The sequence below is a fragment of the Microtus ochrogaster genome, chromosome 7, assembly GCF_000317375.1.
Source record: "Microtus ochrogaster isolate Prairie Vole_2 chromosome 7, MicOch1.0, whole genome shotgun sequence".
NCBI classification, from domain to species: Eukaryota; Metazoa; Chordata; class Mammalia; order Rodentia; family Cricetidae; genus Microtus; species Microtus ochrogaster.
In genome coordinates, this window is record NC_022014.1 from 84,975,734 (window position 1) to 84,996,200 (window position 20,467).

Below are 20,467 nucleotides of genomic sequence, written 5' to 3' on the forward strand. Positions count from 1 at the left end.
TCAGGCCTAGGGCTCTTCTCTGCCTCGCTTGGCCCCTTCTAAGGACCCGTGAGCCAACTTTTTGTCCAGTCCCTTCTCATTCACAGTCCTTGGAAAGTCTCTGAAGAATGCACCAGCCTTACTCTGCAAACACTAAGATTCTGCAAGTCACGAAGACACAACAGGAAGTAAAAGACAAATGGTGGCTCCTTTTTCCTCTTTAGGGTCTTCCAAAGGACCGAGCCTTACTTGGAGTAGAACTTTTGGGCATAATAGCTTTCAATTGAATCTGGGATGGGGGAGGGTTACTTTATCCAAGTTGTCAGCCATCAGCTGGCTTCAGAAACTACTTTAGGTATTGTTTTCTCCTGAATTTCTTATGGGTATTCTTCATGGCACCTCGGCTTCCTGCCAGGCTGGGGTGCAACTGGGGAATGAATGAGAGAGGTGGAGGAAGAGGGAAGGGTGGGCTAAGAGAAGATTGTGTGGGTAAAGATACTTACTTAATGCTGAGCCTGACAACTTGAATTGGATCCGTGGGACCACATGCCCTCTGATTTCGGCATGCATTCTGTGATTTATGTATATGCATGCGCATACATGCACACATAATTAATAAATGTTAAAAAACAAAAGTTGGGGGAAGGGTTAGGTGCCATCCAGGACACTGACCCTGGCAGCCAGATACTGTTGTGTGCCCCACTTTCCAGCATCGTTGGATGGAAGCTTGATTGAGGGCAGCCCTGCAGACATATCAGGGTTTTGGTCACTTCAATCAGCAGACGCTGTTGCTCCCCACAAGCAGAGATAATGACTTGTAGTCACATTGTGCAGACGATAGGAAGTCTGTCTAAATATCAGAGAATACAGTAGCGATGGAATACACACAACCTCAGGTCACAGATAGACTAGACCTGATACATACCTGCCAAGAAATACATGCAAGCAAACCAGGCACATGTGTTTATACACATAACATATCATGTCATGTGCACATGGTCACACACTGAAGACATATTGCATCACACACGTGCCCACATATGGATGACACACCACATCGCATACTTGCTCACACATAGAAAACACACTGTATGCAAATACTCATATGCACAAATACTCATATACATATAGACCCCCTCTCTCTCTCATACACACACACCTTTCTCCATAAAGGTGCTGTTTTATACATAAGCATACACATTACATGTTTTCATGTTTATAGTTATGCACACATCCAAATCCCATACACAGCCATGGCCTGTTAGGCAGAAGGTCAACACATTAGAGATGATCCAAGACTATGGGCCTAGGGGTAGAACTAGTAGGTCACTGATGCAGGCCCTTATCCTGGTCACTGGCCAGTAACAACTGGACTGCCCTGGGCCAACTCTTACCCTAAACTCCTGCCTTTATGAAGCAGGCGCTGGAGTTTGACCAGATCCTTAGTGCCTCTCCTACTCCAAACAATGATTCTAATGTTTGAAGGAAGAGAAAACACATCATGGAAGTGGTGATGGAGGGTGACTAAAGTTCCAGCATCCCCTGCTATTCTCCCATGACCACAGTCTTTCTCAAACCTGACCCCTGTCCAAACTTTCTGAGTATGAGAGAGATTAAGGAACAACCTGGGCAGAGCCCAGCTGTGCAGAAACAGAAAGAAAATCCTTCGTGGGAGAACTTGAGCAAAGTCTCTTACGCTTCTGCAGTGCCCCCTGCTGGCTGCTGGTCCTTGACCCATCTGTTACTGCCCCTGCCTAGGTTTCACATCTCAGTGGAGCTCATCTGTCTCTATCTCCCAAACCAGTTGGCACCAACTTATTGCATTCAGGCCCCACACAGCCTCGGGGTGGGAGGCAAGATTGCCAGGGACAGGGCATGGTCTCCAGCAGAGGCAAAGATTTGGTCCCAGTCAGTAGGTGAGTGCATGAGTGATTATCTGTGTAGGCTTCTGCACTCTGCTCACTAACCCAGCCCATCCCTTTGCATTGTCCTGGTAATGTAGAGTCATTTTCCTTGAATTACACCAGAGGTTGTGATCAGGCTCAGCTGTGAGGCAGAGACAGCAAGTTGGACCCTTGTAGGGCCTGAGGTCCAGTGCATGCTCTAGGAGCCTGCTCAAACGCTATGTGACTTTTAATTGCAAGCTGTGACTATTGCTGGAGACAGGCACTGCTTCTTTCCCAAACCGTAATCCCCTGGGTACGTGAACTCTAAAGTGAATGTGTGCTGTTGACAGGAGCTGGCCATGCCAAGGAACCTAGTCTCAAACCCATGGGAAAATGGTAAAGTTTCCTCCTACCTCAGGGTGGGGCTCGGAGAAATGGTGTAAAGCTTTCCTTGGGAGTCTGAGTGTGGGTTAATAGTGTGTGCAGAAAATGTACTGCAAGCTTGCCTACAGGTCAATCTTTTGGGGGTATTTTCTCAATTAAGATTCTCTCTTCCCAAATGACTCTAGCCTGTGTCAAGTTGACATAAAAACTAGGCAGCACACTCTGGTGCGGATGAATGGAAATGGGACATGGGCTGTGAGGGTACTTCAGAAAGGACAGAGCTGGTTCTTCCTTAGGACTTCCATGTCTGTCTGCCAATTGCTAGCTAGAGCCATAAACTGATGTGCTCCGGCTTCTGGGCATTCTGGGATAGCTGCTGACTTGGCCAGAGCATGGGAAGACCTGGAGTTGCTGATGAGGCAGAGGAAATACTGATCCCCAAGTTACCAGCTCGTTACTGAGACAAGAGCTGCACACCTCTAAACTCCTAAGTCAGGTTGTAGCTAGCCTTATGGTCTCTGGGCCTGAGGACTCCTGTCTTCAGTTAAGTCCTAAGGGTGGAGGTGGGCAGGCAGCCCATAGGAACTGGAGCAAGGAGCACTTTTGCTACTGAGGACAGTGGTAGATAGGGATATACTTCCTGGTTATGCCTGGTCCAGGGCTGTGTTGATAAGGATTTGTGCTCAGGTCACCATCTGGGACAAAGAACACATGCCAGAAGGAGGCCATTTGGGATCTCCAGGACTCTATGTTCTACATTATACATGTGTGAGCACATGGATGTATTTAGTGCATACACGTGTTTGATTGCGTATGTGTGTACATGTTCAGTATGCATCTTGTACATGTCAGTTGCATGTTCTGTATGTACATATATCTTGGTCCAATAGATTCTCTTTGGGATTTCATTCTTAAAAGTTGTGATTATCCTTGTTCAGGTTAACAACAATGAAGAGACCATATCCACCTCACAGTGAGGTGCAGCCAGTACTTACAAGGTCCTATGGACAGTAGCATGCTGGAGAGCATCAGTGGCTGAGTCTTTACAGTTCTGGCCGTCTTTTTCTTTGTTTTGCTATTTGTAAGGTCTCTGCTATAAGTTGAACATTGAGATTGGGTGGATGGATGGATGAATGGATGGATGAATTTGTGCATGCTTATCTATATGTGAGCACTGCAGAAAGCTCTGGGGATAAGGTAACAACTCTATTCTTTCCTTCTCAAATACTGTGTACTATTTTGCTTTGTTCTTGGGAGGATACCTCATGAACCTACATTATTATTCAGCCTGAACTATCCCACTAAAGCTGTTCTGTGCTGGTGGGTTGGATTTTTATTCCTGTGGTACTTGGGATGGCTAGGAGAATGCTAACTTTAAAAAAAAAAACTTTATTTCTTATAGACAAATTATGGACTATTTATTGTTCTATCCTTCCATTTGTATGGATCTCAGGACTGTACACCAATGATGTGGGATTCCCCTCTATACGCTATGAATGTGTTTTATTATCACTGGTTAATAAAGAAGCTGCTTTGGTCTACGGCAGGGCAGAATATATCAAGGCGGACAATTGAAGAAGAGATAGAGAAGGAAAGATAGCAGAGTCAGGCAGATGCCATGTAGCTGCTGAAGGAGAAGGACATCAGAACATTACTGGCAAGCCACAGCCTCGAGGCTATACATAGATTAATAGAAATGGATTAATTTAAGATGTAAGAGCTAGCTAGGAATATGCCTGAACCATGGGCCACAGAATGTTGTGATTAATATAGTTTCTGAGTAACTATTATTTGAGTTTGGGCTGCTGGGAAACATAAGCACATTCTTTGACGACACACCAACTGGTAATTTACATCACTAAACTACAGTGTTCATAATTCAGAACCTGTTGCTGTTACCACTTGTTGGTTGTCCTTCCAGGTTACATTTATACTGTCTGGATATGGGCTTCCTACAGATTCAAGGAGGGGCTTTAACATTGTCAACTAGGTTAGCAACTAATACTTTTATCACTTCATAAATGCATATTCTTACTTTTGTCATCTTTAGCTATAGAAGGTTGAATTGATAAAAATGTTAAAATATCTCTTTTTATCATGAGCCCATTTTAAAAATTGTTTTAGGCTCAATCTCGTACAGGCATAATATGTATTAAAATCCTTAAAAATAGACACACAGAACTTAGTATAAATTTGCAGCTAGAGTAGCCTTTGGCTATTATATTTCCACCCTTTTTTGTTTTGTTTTGCTTTTTGAGACAGGGTTTCTCTGTAACTTTGGAGCCTGTCCTGGCACTAGCTCTTGTAGACCAGGCTGGCCTCGAACTCACAGAGATCTGTCTGCCTTCCAAGTGCTGGGATTAAAGGCATACACCACCACTGCCTGGCTTATATTTGCACTCTTTTGCCATTGTGAGAAGAAGTTAACTGAAAGGCCAACATGCTGGATGTTCTCTCCTCCCTAAACAATTTCTCAGTAGAAGCTGAAGCCACAACCATGAGGTGTTGAGAATATGAGCAGATGGTGACTCTTGAACAGATTCAGGAGGAGGACTCCTCCTCTGCATTGGCTCACTTCAGTGTCTAGAGATTCTGGCTCTCAACTTTAATATTCCTACCCAGCCACAAGGCATATATGGAGAGTCTATATTCCCATATTTGTTGAGGCTCAAAATGAGCATCCAGAGGCTTTAGCTGCTGCCATTTTGTGTACACCACTGTCACTGTCAAGGTCCTGGAATAAACGCTATGCTGTGACCCTGATGGGGTCAGTTTCTGACCAACTCCTCATTTTCAGTTGTCCTTCAGGCAGATTGTTGAGATTTTCAGCTAGCGTCACAGAGCTAAAGGGACTCCAGTAAACAAGCATATAACATGGATAGCCACGCAGATCAACAGGAGGAACCAAGTATCTGAACTCACACTGCAGGCACATGGATGTTCCATCAAAATGGCCAGAAAAACTACTCATAATGATCACAATAGGAAGAGAACACTGAACACAGAATAGCTAGGTGTGGGTTCACAGCTGACCAGGAAACCTGAAGGGGAGAATAGAAAATTACAAAGAACTGGATTAGGAAGGCAAGGGGTAGGATACGAACTTCACTGGACATCTGTTTGGGATTCAGGCTTAGCAGGTCCAGAAGAGATCACCGAGAAGCCTGGGAAGCTTAGGGAGTGTTTGTCATCAGCCAGTGACTCTTTATAGGCAATTAAGAAGGTGGTTCAGACCAGACGGGGAAGGACTCTCCATGTGGCAGTAGGTGGCTCACAGATTTAAAGCCAGCTGTGATCATACTTCACTGCTGAAGCTCAGAGTAGGCTTAGGCTCTGTTCCTATACATTAACTTCCATGGTGACCCCTCCTTCTTAACCTCCTCCCCCATCCCTTTTGTGAGTTTTCTACTCACCAGCGTCCGCTCTGTTGTCTTGATGGTGTGGCTGTTCTGATTCTCCCTCAACTCCACCACCTGGCCCTTCTTCCTACTCTGCCGTGACTGGCCACAGCTCCCAGCACATCTGTGCCAGATTAGGTTGTATTTGTATGCTTTTATAGATGAGCACAATATTTTTTTTCTTAAAAGAAAGAAAAATGCAAATAACAAAATTAAGTAGCCCTTCATGGCTTGGGCCCTGTGAGACTTTTTTTTTTTTTTTTTTTAACAGATAGAGGGTTGTCTTCATTTTAGACCAAACTCAAAGAACAGGTATGGAAGTTTCCCTGTGGAGAAACCCTGGTGGATAGCCAGTGAACTTTTCCTGAAATGTAGAAGCTGAAACTGCCTCATCATAACTGGTTTTCCCTGCCTGTCCTGTTGTGCCTGTCAGGAGAGGAAGTCAGAGACCTAGCAGGTAGGAGAGGAAAAGCAGCAGGAAGGGAAGAAGGATTGGGATAGGGAGGGGACTATGTGAGGAAGAGGTCATTAGCAGGGATGTCTGGCAAAGGGAGGAAGGGTGGGTGGAGGGACTCAGGCCTGAGCGGTGACAGGGTCTAATTCCCTACTTCAGGGCCATCATTGTTCTCTCAGGCATGAGGAACAGAGATACTAGGGGGAGCAGGCAGATGAACTATAGCTCTGGTACTTGGAGCTGAAGCCAGCCTGATCCCTAGAGGCTGCCTAGTGGTTTCTGGGGCTGCAAATTCCCACTCTTCTCCCACTGGATGCTGAGAAGTTTGAGGATAACTTTCTTAGAAGGTGAACTTCTTTCCTGGTTCTGATCTGTCTCCACTTGGATATCTAATGTAAGCTCACATATGTTATGTCCAAACTGGAGCAGCTCCCCAAAAGAAAATCCCCCCTTTTGCCTAAGTTATGCCTTGCTCAGCTTGGCTCTTCTTATAAGCCCCACATTTACCCTTTATTTCCCAAGGCTCCAAATCTGTGCATTCTAAGTCCCTGGTTCCTCAGGGCCTCAGTCCTATGCCATCCCCTGAACACTTTACCTGGCTGAGACTCTCTGAAGCTTCCCAGTGTCTTGCTTCCCTTCCCCCTGACCACCCAGTAGCCAAAGGATTATTTTAAAAAGAAGCATGGGTTATGACACTTTTACCTCATTTCATGTTTAAGGAAACCCATAGTCTTCATCACACTAGAAGGTCTTTAATGGGGCTCCTGATGATACCTTGACCCCTTAGCCTTCAGCCCCCTCCAATAGTGAACCTCTGTTCTAGGCCTGACCATCCTGCTTACCCACCGGAAATTTCTTCATGCAAGCCCAGCCTTCTTGTAAAATGAAGGCATCCAGAAAAATAAGATCACATTCTGTCTTCCTGCTTCTTAGAGTAGAATGGCATGAACAAACAGCAGGGTCTCAGTAACTAGTAGCTAAGATTAGCTAGTAGTAGGAAATTGATGACCCCCAACATCAGAAGCCCATATTCCAATTGAGAGGCTTGATCCAAGATCCTCTCCCAGGCCCAACCCTGCTTTGCTGCCTGCAGGAACCAGATCTCGGCATGGGAAGCCCCACCAGACTCCTCACAGACCCTGTTTTCTTCCCTTCCATCCACCTTTTGTCTCCTGGTAAAACCATCCATATAGCCTGTCTCAGAGGATGTTGGAGTAGCTTTTCCAAAGGGCCTTGAGGAAGCAGAAGCAAAAGTCTAGACTCAGTTCAGTAAGAATCTCAGCGCTGTACCCCCTTTTTAGGGGTACAGAAGTGTTAGTGTCTCATCTCCAGCCATATGTGCTGAAGGGAGACAATGATCAGGCAGCATCAGAGCATACCATCCCACACCTCACTCAGAGAATGTGAATCTTTTCCTCCAGCTGTTCAGTGCCCCCCCCACCCTGACCTCCTCCCACTGTTTCCTTGTGACACGCTCAGGCTGCAGGAGTGATGTGGGAGTCCCCTCTGTGTGCTGCCATTGCCATTAATAAATAAAGAAACTGCCTTGGTCTGTTGATAGGGCAGAACTTACGTAGGCAGGGAAAACCAGACTGAATGCTGGGAGAAATGAAGGCAGAGTCAGGGAGATGCCATGGACTTGCTGAAACTTTGCCACCACCTCATGATGATATAAAGATGAATAGAAATGGGTTAAATTAAGATATAAGAGTTAGCCAATAAGAAACTAGAGCGAATGGGCCAAACAGTGATTTCATTAATACAGTTTCTGTGTGATTATTTTGGTTTTGGGTGGTCGGGACGAACAAGTGGCCTCCTCCTACAACACAGGAACTTGAAGGGGGAGGGGGGAGGGGCAGCAGACAGGTCTGTATTCCTTTCTCTGTTGTGCTCTAGACAACCAAGAATCCAAGTGTGACAGGGGTCTTTTAGTGCTGTTAGATTGCACACCACCATTTTGCAATATGTGCTTTTGGAGCTCTTGCTCCACTGTGCCCTAGAGCTGGTTTTTCCTGCTGTGTGCCTGTTGCAGGGTGAGGGGAAAAGTAGACGCAGCCAGGGATAGGGTATGGTTTCTGGCCCAACTGTTTAATGCCCAGGAGCACTTGCTTCTTGGGGATTACAATTCCAGTTAGCAAACAACTTGGGGATGTTGGGTAGCTCACTAAGAATCTTCCAGCCAGCAGTCACGCTCTATAGATTTTCTCTGTCTAGTTGACTCTCTTGGAGCACCAAATCCAGCTGCCAGGTATGATCAAACCTTTTTCCAACAAAGCACACAGCTGGAAAAACAATCCAAACCAAGTAAAAGGAAAAATTAACTTGTAGTTACATTGGGAGCTGTGAGTCAGAGCCCAGCCTGCACGTTACTCTGCTGACACCAAGTGTTTGTGCAGAGGAACTGACGCAAACTATAATTCCTTCAGGCACCTCTTAGTAACCATTTCAGAATTTGCGTAATGTGAGAAAAGCTTTCCTTTCAGGAAATAGACACACTTTGTGAAGACACCCTGAAGGTGCTCCAGTGATCCTAGACCAAGAATCTACTTTCCAGAAGATTAAAAATCAAGTCAGAGTTTGGATAGTCCCAGGAGAGTAAAGGCAGAAGGGGAGAGACGAGTTGCATAAGAATAAGGCAGGAATACCCTTGCGTTGAGAGAAATTAATCTCTAGCCATGCAGGACCAGAGTTACTATAGATAGATTACTTCTAACACAACTCTGCTTTCCTAGACGACAACCTGTCCACTGCCAATTCTTTTTTTTTTTTTTATTTTGTTCTGTTTTTCAAGACAGGGTTTCTCTGTAGCTTTGAAACCTGTCCTGGAACTAGCTCTTGTAGACCATGCTGGCCTTGAACTCACAGAGATCCACCTGCCTCTGCTTCCCTGAGTGCTGGGATTAAAGGTGTGTGCCACTGCCACCAGGCTGCCAATTCTTACCAATTCTTACTTTACTGCTTGAACAGGGCAGCTCCTGTTGTTTATATCTTGCTGTTTCTGAGATAGGCAGGAGGACAGATCTGAGTGAAGCATGAAACTCTCTCCGGTGGGATTCCTTCCCACAGGCTCATGACTTTGCTCTATCACACTTCCTGTTCTTCCCCCAGAGCCCATATAAAGTGAGATTTAGTGCGCAAGACTTTGAATACATAGAGAGTCAAGGACTGAATCCTTGTAAGTGGAGACTGCTTGTTTGTTTCCTGGCTGCCCAGACCTGAATAATCACACAGAAACTATATTAATTACAACACTGTTTTGACCAATAGCTTAGGCATAGTTCTAGCTAGCTCTTACATCTTAAATTAACCCATTTATATTAATCTGTGTATCATCATGAGGCTGTGGCCTACCACTAAGGTTCTGGCATCTTTCTTCTTTGGCAGCTTCATGGTATCTCCCTGACTTTGCCTTCTTTCTCCCTGCATTTAGTTTAGTTTTCCTGCCTAACTCTATTCTGCCTTGCCATAGACCTAAATAGCTTCTTTATTAACCAATGGTAGTAAAACATATTCACAGCATACAGAGGGGAATCACACATCACCTCCCCCTTTCTGTCTAAATAAAAAGGAAGGTTTTAACTTTAACATAGTAAAATTACATATAACAAAACAGGTGTCAAGCAAAAATTACAGTTACAATATTCAGTCTATTTGTATCTGGAAAGTTTCATATCTAATTTATATTTTATCATAACTAAGAAAAACTATAACTACCTACTTCAACTCCATCAAAGACCCCAGAAGGATATAGTGTTACCTAAGTTAACAGGAAGTACATTGGAAGCAACTTCCAAAACTCTAGAATTGACAGAGACATCTCTCTGCCTGGACAGTCACCCAAAGTTCTTCTATAATGTTGTAGGCACCCATCTTCAGCCCATAATATCTGACAGACATTTCAGTGAAACAGGAAATTTGAAAGGCTTTTTGAAATATTTGAAAGTTTTGCTGATATTGGCAGTCTGTCAGTTACTTTCTTCTGTGTCCTTCAGAATGTCTGCCAGTTTCTTTGGTGGAGCAGGAACTCTGAAGAACTGTTTCACCTTCTTTTGGCAAGTTCAGCAGTCATTTTTCTGTGGGTCCTGCATGTCCAGTTAATACAACGTACCATTAAGCAGTCCAGGCAAGAGTGTTTTTTTTGCCCAAATGGCTAACCAACTCCATAAGGAGCCTCTTTGATGCCCATCATCCTTTTGAAGTAGACTGGTCCTGCCAGAAGCAGACATGTCTCACTGTTGAGGAAAGTCTAAGTTCTTAAAACCTTTTCAATGCCATATTCTGTAGGTCTTTGGAGTGTTGAAGATTATCTAACTGAAATATGTCTCTATAGATCTAGAAAACCTAGCATGACTACAAGTTCGACTATTATAAATGACTATTCATCTGTCATTTTTAATTATATATTACATTTTAAGTGAGCTGTATGAACATAATACCTTAAACTAGAAATATACATATAACAAAATTGACCTTAAATTTGTTTCAATAACCAAAGTCCATACCAATGTAAAGTATTCATTTCTATATCATATTCTGTTTATTGTTTTTTTAGAAATTGGTTGTGACTATTAATCATCTATAATCAATCACCTTTAAATGAAAACAAACATTCATAAACAATCATTTTGGGAATTTGGGTGTTGTTTTCTCCAAACGACTTCCTAATGTTTGTTGGGTGAAGTAATTTTAGGGCTCATAGAGACCTTTTTGGAGGGTCTTGTTCCATCAAACCACAAGACCTCCACAAGGTTATATATCTATATACACACACATGTACATGTATGTGTGTGTGTTCCTGGGGATTATGTACAGGATCTTGTACATGTTAGACAAACACTTTAACACTGAGCTACAGTCCCATTTCTCAGCTTCAATATTTTGTTCTGAGACATGTCCCACTCTGTTGCCCAGACTGGCCTTGAACTTACAATCTTTCTATCTCTACTTCCTGAATAGTTAGGGCTACTGGTGCAAACCACTGCATCTGGCTTCATCTGTAATTTTTGGCCAACCATAAACTGACCTCAGTTTAATCACAAGTGATGGATTACTTACTCCTCTTGGCATATTCGAGAATAGTTGTGATGACCTACAGGAGACCTTAGCCTGCAGCTATGGAAACAAAATCAATAGAAATATACAGCAGATTAGCTAGACTTGTAGTAATTGAGTTATTAGCAGGATCTCCTCCACTCTTCTCTATTTCAACCCTGGTTCCCTCCTTTCCTAGCTTTAGGCAGGCAATGGCTGGCTGTAAGAAGTAAAATGCTGACTGAGGTGGGTCTTTTTGGTGGTGCAGCTGTCTGTAGGTTGCCCCTGCTCCTGTAAGTAATCCTAATACTCATTGATTTGTTTAAAGTGGGGCGGGAGCAGAATCTTTAATTTGTTAGACTTTTCTTTTTGGGGTGAATAAACATTTGGAAATTCACACAATTGCATACCACAGTTCCAGGATGGGCACAATAACTCAGCAAATTATCAAAGAATCTACTTCCTGCTCTGATAAAAAGCAACTGATACTGGTTCATAGACACTGCAAAGCGCACAAAGATGCAACAAATTTAGAGGAAATTTTGTTCGATGATCTTAACCAATCTCCAGTAAATGCTATCTGGTTACAGGCTTTTTACTTGAATATAGAGGAAATAAGCTGAAAGTAACAATCTATGTGCTATGCTTCCTTCTTTGGATGCCAATTTATAATGAATCTCAAATCTAGCTGTCTCAGTACAGTTTTTGTTTTGATTGGAAACCATAAACTTCAGATTGATAACTTTGTAATTGTATGAGCAGTGTTTCCTCTAAGAAATGCTTCCATTCCTGATTGGCATTTACATTTGTTAACAAGCCTAGATACAACAAGCCTCAATCTCAGAGATTTGACAGTCTAGTAGGGGAAAGCGACTAGGCTATGACAAAGCAAGTGTGAAGTTGTCCCTGCCACTGGGACGCCATGCTGGAGGGGGTAAGCTCATACTCCCAGTGAGGAAGAAGAGCTCCATAGGGCTTGGCTTGAGGAGAAGCTCTGTAACAAGGAGAATGGTACCAACCCTAACCCTGGGGCAGACCCCGGACCAGGAAGCTCCCCTCGGTCACGTGCTCCCAACCGTCGCCTCCGAGCAGCCAACGGTCCATGGGTCCCAGACCGTTGGGGCGCAAGTAGCTCGGCAGCAGATGCTCTGAGCAGCTGTAGGCGACATGATCTCCTCCAAGGTGGTGCCCCGAGAGGAGGCTCAGCGGGAGACGCTGTCTGAAGGTAGACTGGAGGCAGAGTCCTCCGACGAGGCTGGCCCTAGCTGGGCCGCAGGGCCGCCGTCAGAGCGCCTGCCGCCCCTGGGTCAGGAGGCTCCTCCGCCACGCCGCTGCCACACCGACTGTTTGGAAGCGCCCCTGTCGCGCTCCTTCCAGCGCCTTGGCGCCGCGGTGGGTTCGCACCCCTGGCTGTTCTTGCTTGGGCCTTTGCTGCTGGCGGTCGCGCTGGGCACCGGCCTCATCTTCCTGCCCAAGGAGAAGGAGAACCTGGAAGAGCAGTACACGCCGATTGGCAGCCCTGCCAAAGCCGAGCGGCGCTTCGTGCAGGGTCACTTCAGCACCAACGACACGTACCGCTTCTCCGCCTCCAGGACCAGCTCCGAGACCAACTTCGCGTCCATCCTGGTGGTGTCTCTCACCGACTCACTCCTGAAGCCGAGGGCATTCACAGAGGTGAGCAAGCTGGACAAAGCAGTGCAGGCGCTGAAGGTGGTACAGGAAAACGGACCGCCGATCCTGTACAAAGAGGTGTGCGCCAAGTACAAGACGCTGTGCGTGCCACCCAACCCTCTGCTGTATGCCTGGCAGCATAACTTGTCATTGGATCTATCAAGCCTCACCTTCCCCATTCATAACATGTCCAACCACTTCATCTACTTGGCGGGCTTCTTTGGGGGAAACGTCTTGGGCCAATCGGTGGGAAGAAGTCAACGACTGACCGAGTCCCGAGCGTTGAGGCTGCTGTATTACCTCAAGACCGAAGACCCCGAGGACAGTGAGCGTAGCAAGGCATGGCTGACTCACTTTCTTGACCATTTCAACGACATGAAGAGCAGTCTGACTTTAGAAGAGACAGAGGTATTCCGAAGGTTAGGGTTTGCAAGGGAGGCCAATAAGGGTGGGAGGGTTGGAGATGAGGTGGCCCTTGAATTAAAGCTGAATATGCTCTGCTATGCTCGGTATGGAATCCCATTGTAACACGGATAGATGAAGCCACAGATCATAAAGCATTGGCATCTTTCTGGTCTGTACACGAATCTTGCACCAGGAACTCTGCTTAATATAGAAAATGACTCTCATATGTGGTGTGGGATTTGGTTTTCTAATTAAGTTACTTGAAAAATATTTTATTGAGCCCATTCTTGTTCCTAGGAGTTCCTACAGCCTGTTTGTGCCCAATGGAATTAAAAGACAAGACTTTTAAGTTCTGTCATGTTATTTAAGAAGATAACTACTTCAACCCTTTTATGGTTAGTTATAGATAAGACACCTAGCTTAGTATTGAAGTATATGTCATCTGTTAAAATTCTGGGCCAGCAATTCCAATATATCACCCTAGTGAAAGCAAATGCTTACTGGGAAGCCAAGCATTTCTTAAAGTGCTACTGATGCAACTAAAACATGAAAAGACGCCAATCTAATAAGATGTAGAATACGCCCACAATTTTCCACAGTTGTTAGTGAGGATAAGGTTTTACAGTGTGCATAAAATTCAATTTTGGTTTGTTTATATTTAGGGTTGGCTTTTTATTTAAAACCTGATCTTAGCTAAAATGTAGAGCAACCATTTAAACTTTGCATTTTGAGGGAAAGGTTGGAAAGCACACTGCAGATTTTATGTGAGGCAAACCATTGACTTTTTACAGTGTGGCCATTAACAAGCTGAAGTATCCAGCAGAGTTTGTAACTTCTGACAGACTCTGGAACTGGGATTGATACCGAGTATTTTTTTGTTGTTGTTATTGCAGGTAGTCTACTTTACATCCCTTTCAAGGCAGCTGGAGTTTGAGGCAACCTCCAAGACTGTGATTCCTCTGTTCCATCTGGCATACATTTTAATCATACTGTTTGCAGTTGTATCATGTTTCAGGTAAAACTCTCACTCATGATTTACTTATCACTTTCTAATATATTGTGATAAAACATACACAATATACAATATTTCATTGTAACAATTTAGTGATATTAATTCTATCCATACTGTTTATCCATCACAACTATCTGCTTCCTAGGTTTCTCAACACTGCTAATAGATACTCTATTAATTATGCAGTAACCCCCTAAACCCTTCTCCCATAGTCCCAGAAAAACTAACCTATTTTCTATCTCTGAATTTGCCTATCCTAGACTTTTCCTTTCTGTTCTTTATAGCGTACTCAGTCTAAAGAAACCATAACAGACGAACACTTCTGTTATCTATGGTTTTATTTTTTCTATAATTTTAAAGATTTCCAGTTATTCAAGTTTTTCCTTTTTAAAGTAGGTGTCTATTGCCGTACATTGCCTTGTCACCTCACTCCGTAAGTTACAATGTTGTATGGCTTTTCTGTCACTTGATAGAAAACCTATACCAAAAGAAACTTATAGAAGAAAGAATTAATTTTGGCTTATGTTTCTCAAGGGATACAGTTTATTATGGAGCAGGGATCTGGCTGATCATATTTCATCCACACATAGGAAACAGAAGGACAACAGGAAGTACCCAGTGATGTACTTTCTCTGGAAAGGCTCCACCTCCTAAAGGTTCCATAACTTCTTCAAACAGTACCACCAAATGAAGACCAAGTATTCAGGAAAAAAGCCCATGAGGGAAATTTCTCATTAAGACTAATAGTTTCTGCCCCTTGTCCCCATAAGTTCATGATCATCTTACAATGCAAAATGCATTTAGTCCAACTTTAAACATTCCCACAGTAGTGGCTGGAGAAATGGCTCAGCAGTTAATAGTACCTGGGTTTGGTTCCTAGCACCCCCACACGGTGGCTAACAACTGCCTGTAACCCCACTTCTAGTTGATCTGACCTTCCCTTCTTATCACTGCAAATGTGGTGTAAGACATATACATACAAAATTTAAAAAGTAAGTTCCTATAGTTTTAAGTCTTAGCACTGTTCAAAAGTTCAAATTTTCTTCGTAACTGTGATTTCCTGTTTTTTAAAAAAACAAATTTTATATATATGCACACACACACACACACACACACACACACACACATATATATATACAGATATAATACACATATATCTTATAAAATGGGACAGAGTATATATTACCCCTTTCAAAATGGAAGTTTGGGGACATAGTAAGGAAATATTAGAGGAAACCAAGACTGAAACCCAGCAGGACAAATGCAAAGGTTTGTAGCTCTGTGTCTGGTAGCTGGGACTTCAGGTTCAGAGGGCTTAGTTAGATGCCTCGGCACTTCCAGCTTTGTTGTCAGCAATATCTCTCCTGAACTGGATCCATTCCCTGTATTCAGCTCTCCTTGATACATGCCTTTTGCAGTTTTGACATCTCCAACATCTTGAGGTCTGAAACACAATCTGGGTTTCACTTTTACAAGCTTCACACAATGACCTTTCAGGGTCTCTAACATTGGCACACATTGCTTGGCCTCAGTGGCTCTTTGACATTATGGAAAAAGAATCAATGACTTTCTCAATTTTGCATCTTTCTTGTCTACAAAAGTAGTACTATGTGAACAACACTGAGAAGTTCAGTTGCCAGCCTGAGATGGGCCCTTGTCTGTTGGCTTGGTTTGTTTCATTTTCTAATTGCTGAGTTGCTTGCAAGTAGATTGTGTGCTACAAACCTTACTCTCTGTTGATGAAAATAGTTTTAGGTTTCCAATCTAAAGTTTTTCTTTAACTATTATTTTATTTCATATATATATGGGTGTTTTCCTGCACATATGTCTGTGTGCTGTGTACTTGCTTGATACCCATGGAGGACAGAAGATGTTGTCAGATACCCTAGAACAGAGTTACAGATGGTGTGAGATACTCTGTGGGTGCTGGGAACCAGTCCCCTGGAAGAGCATCCAGTGCTCTTAACTGCTGAGCCATTTCTCCAGCTCCTTTTTCTAACTCTTTAAAGAGTTTGTTGAGGTCTGAAAAGCTAAGTCCCTCATTACAACTTTTTATGAAAATGATTCTGTGGCGTTTTTCATTTTTCTGTGTATTTATCTGTACACTGAGCAAGTGATATGAAGTTGTCAGCCCTGGTTTAATCTTCTGGAACCACCATTGATTATGCACTTTCCACTGCCTCCAAACAACATTGTTATTGGAACATCATTTGTCACTATTGTATGACATACTTTTCTTGGAAAAACACAACACACACATACACCTACTCACCCCAGAAAGGGAGCTCACAATAGATCAAAGTAATGATTGTACAGAGTTTAAATTTGAAGAACTAATGAGTTTTTAATGGGGTTACTAAAAGTAATATGCATAAGGGGGTTACTTATAGGAATAGGGGTGACTTAAAAAGAGCAGCTGGATCACCAGAAAGCACAACTTAACATGGGTGGCCACTCATGAAAGTCGTATCCCTAGAACTTTCTGCATAATTTGCAAGGAAACTGGATAGACTGAAGGTTTTTCTGTGTCTTGACTGGTTAGACTCCTCTCCTAGCAGATCTATGGGAATTTTTTACAAGCTTTTGCTTCCCTAGATTTGTGTCTCTGGAGTTTCTTCCTCCTTCCTGGAATAGGAATAGGTGAAGAAATCTTTGCCTATTTGAATGCGATCTTTCCTTTTGTCTTAGAATCTCTGATTTGAATTCCTATTCATCATCCGCACATATAGGGCCCTAACTTGTTTTCTTTTCCCCATAATGTATTTGGAAGTATAGTTGTCACTCACAGTTTTGAAGCAGTTTATAGCAAGTGAAGTCTAAAACCTGTAGTGTATTGCCAAGGTTTTAAAATGTACTGATGGGGGCAGAGGGATGGTTCTTATAGAGAACCCAGGTTCAGTTCCCAGCATTCACTTGGTGGCTTATGATAAAGCATCCTCTTCTGACCTCTGTGGGAAGAAGGAATGGGCATTATGAACATACAGATATGCAGGCAAAACAAACATACACACAGAAGAAAATAAATCCAAAAATTTTAAAATTGTCTGTTGTCTTGACAAGGAAATGGGTTGGTTGTTCAAAATGTGTTGTATTCCAATTCTTTTCTTTCCTTTTTCAAATTATCAACCTTTCTATAAAGCACACATCATCAAATAGATAAAAATCATGAAAATGATTTTAAACAATGTTTCCATACCTTTAGCACAGTATCTACTGGACTAATTTGAAATTGCAGACTATTTGTACTATGTTTATGTCTAGTTGAAGTCAGGGGTTGAATGGACAAAGAGCTGAATATGTGCTCCATTTCACACACAGCTTGCCCTTGACTGTGCTTTGGATGTGGTTTGAGGGAATCCTAGTTCATGTATTGATAACTTGGTTTTTAGCATTGTGATATTGGGAGACAGTAGAGTCTATGAAAAGTGATAGAGATGCTGTCCTCAGAGAGTATTGGCATGGCTCTCATTAGTTCTTGTAACAAAAAGTTGTTATGAAAACAGAAAATCTTTCTCCTAAATCTATTTTCCCATCTTTCCTTTTATTCTCTCTCTCTCTCTCTCTCTCTCTCTCTCTCTCTCTCTCTCTCTCTCTCTCTCCTACCACAAAGACATGTACCATGTTATAACACAGTGCGAGGAGCTCTTGCAAAGATGCTGCATCATCCTCTTGGACCTTCAGAATTGTGAACTAAATCAATGGTTTTTATTCTATAAAGTATCAGGCCACCAATGTAAAACATTTAAAATTAATAGTTGCTTTTAAAAAGTAGACTCAACATCTACCTTTTATATCTATATCCTCCCTTTTTCTTTTTAGAATAGATTCAATAATCTACCTTTCTATCTTGTCATATTTATATCCCGTTTTTACTTTTAATCCCCCAAAGGAGATCCCTGAGATTACAAAATTTACACCCCAACTCCCAACCCTATACCAGTTATAATCAACCCCTAATTGATGTCCCTAACCCTGAGGATAAACTTTGTTGAAAGAGGGGACGTTGTCTTCTAGAATTACTTCCAGCTGTCATGAAGGCCATGTTCTTTCTATGGGATCCTGTAAAAACTAAAATGATGGTTAAATTTCAAGAGTACTGTCTGGTATAATTGCAAATAGTCTCTGAGTAGTGGGTAGGGTTTTTCTGAAGTTCTCGTTTGAAATTCTGGCAATAACGTTGTAAGAAGGTGCACCATTTCAGCTGAGCAAGTTGGAATCATTTTGAGCAGCTGGTACCCAAAACTGATCTTAAAGTAGCATTATCAACATCATGATGTCATAACAGCCAGATTAAATCATTGTTGTGGGACCCCCATCTTCTTCCTGGAAACTTCAAAGAATACTGCAGGAAAATTTATTGTTCATCATTATTATTCATATAGACATATATTCAATGAAAGGTATGATAGAGACAGAAATATTTATGGAGAAAAGTAATATCTTTCCTAAATTCTTTCTTCTGTCTGTCTCATACCAGATGGCTCTATATGAGACAGAAACTCCGAATTTTTCTTTTAACAACATGCTTGGATTTAGAGATGGATAGTCATTGTTCAACTCCAAAGCCAACTTTGATTTTTAAGTGATTTATGCTTCTGTTATACTGAGAAGTGAATATATATGTAATGAAATTTTACCTTGTAAAGGATATGGTACCATAAGTCAGATTTCTCTTTGTTTGTTGATTCTTTCTGGATAGCTATGTTTTCTTCTTTTGGCATCTAAATGTCCAAAGTCTCTTGACTTTTTGAAGATGAGTATTTTTCTGCAAAGACAAGAACAGAATCTGCCCCAACCCTTATGAGGGTTTCTTACCACTTATATGATTGTAATCTCTGTGGATGAACTGTTATTTTTATGTCTCAGAGATTTCTCTTTTTCAAACTGAATTTTTATTAATTTTGATGATATCCATAGCTCTTCTTCTCCTGTAGAAACAAGAGAGAAACCACTTCCCCAATCTCCTGGTTTCCATTCTGAAGTCAACACATTCTTGAAATACACTGGCTGATTTAATTCAAAATTTGTTTCTATTATCCAATCTCTGTGCTGTTGTTTCTTTCTCATTAGTGATAAGAAAATTCAAGGTTAATAAAGCATTATACAATCTATTTCTGGAGGTATTTTTCTATCCCTTTCTGTTTGTTTAGCATGTCCTTTATAGTTCAATTTGATTTTTCTACAACTGCCTGACCTGAGGGATTGTTTGATGTACCTGTAATATGTATATATTTATATATGTATATATGCATATGTATGGATATGAGATATGTATATGACAGATATAAAAATTATCACCCTAGAGGCTTTTGCCATGGTGTCTAAGTCAACAACCAATTGGTCGGATTTCAGTATGAAAGCTGCCATCACAAGTTTTTATTTTTCTCTCTAAACTAACAGGTTGGACTGTGTAAGAAACAAAATGTGGGTAGCAGTCTCTGGAGTGTTTTGTGTTGCCTTGTCAGTGGTGAGCGGCTTTGGCTTGATGCTGCACATTGGAGTCCCGTTTGTGATCATAGTTGCAAATTCACCATTTCTTATTCTTGGTGAGTAAAACAAAATATGAAGCTGTGTTGAGCCTGTAGGTATGTGGGGTAAAAAAGGGAACACATTTGTGTAGAAAGCTTAAGCAACTGGAAGAACAAAGTGGATTATCTATCTTCAGAGTTTAAAAAATGTAGTATCCCAGACAAATAGAAAGGAGAATTGACTTTAGTTTACACTGAAAATATTCAAGAAGTATTTTGTATCAAGGGATATACACTAAATTTAAAAAAGTTTTTCTCTAGATTAATCAGTACTAGCAAGATTATTTTGGAATGTCGTGTGTGAATGAGTACTCAAGAGTTTGTTGTAGAAAAAATATAAATTGGTTTGTATTCCCCAAGTTTATAGCAAAAAAATTATAGAGTAATAATTTCAGTTCTATAAAATTTATTTGATACATGTAATTGATCATAAGAACAAAAGGGTTTACTTTGGTGTGTTTTAGAATAAGAAAATATTGAAAGCAACTTGATCCCATATCAATATGGCATTTGTCAAATCAAACATATTAAAAATGGAAACCGTATTTGACCTTTTAAAAAAGACATATAATGAATTAAATGAAAATTTGTCATTATGAATCAAGATACATGCAATAGATAATTTCATGGGTGTAGCTGCATAGAACAAATTCTAGATGAATTTTTAAAATGTGTTTTCAAGCCAGGCGATGGTGGCACACGCCTTTAATCCCAGCACT

The 20,467-nt window shown here is 41.9% G+C and overlaps 1 protein-coding gene across 1 annotated transcript in view; it reads left to right on the forward strand.

The window, feature by feature from the left end:
• The first annotated feature begins 12,299 nt into the window (after positions 1 to 12,299).
• Ptchd3 (patched domain containing 3) overlaps positions 12,300 to 20,467 on the forward strand; it is an 11,144-nt gene continuing 2,976 nt past the window's right edge. The window contains exons 1-3 of the mRNA XM_005350960.2: positions 12,300 to 13,211; positions 14,102 to 14,223; positions 19,621 to 19,766. Of these exons, the coding sequence (XP_005351017.1) occupies positions 12,300 to 13,211; positions 14,102 to 14,223; positions 19,621 to 19,766 (1,180 nt within the window). The remainder of the gene's footprint in view (positions 13,212 to 14,101; positions 14,224 to 19,620; positions 19,767 to 20,467) is intronic.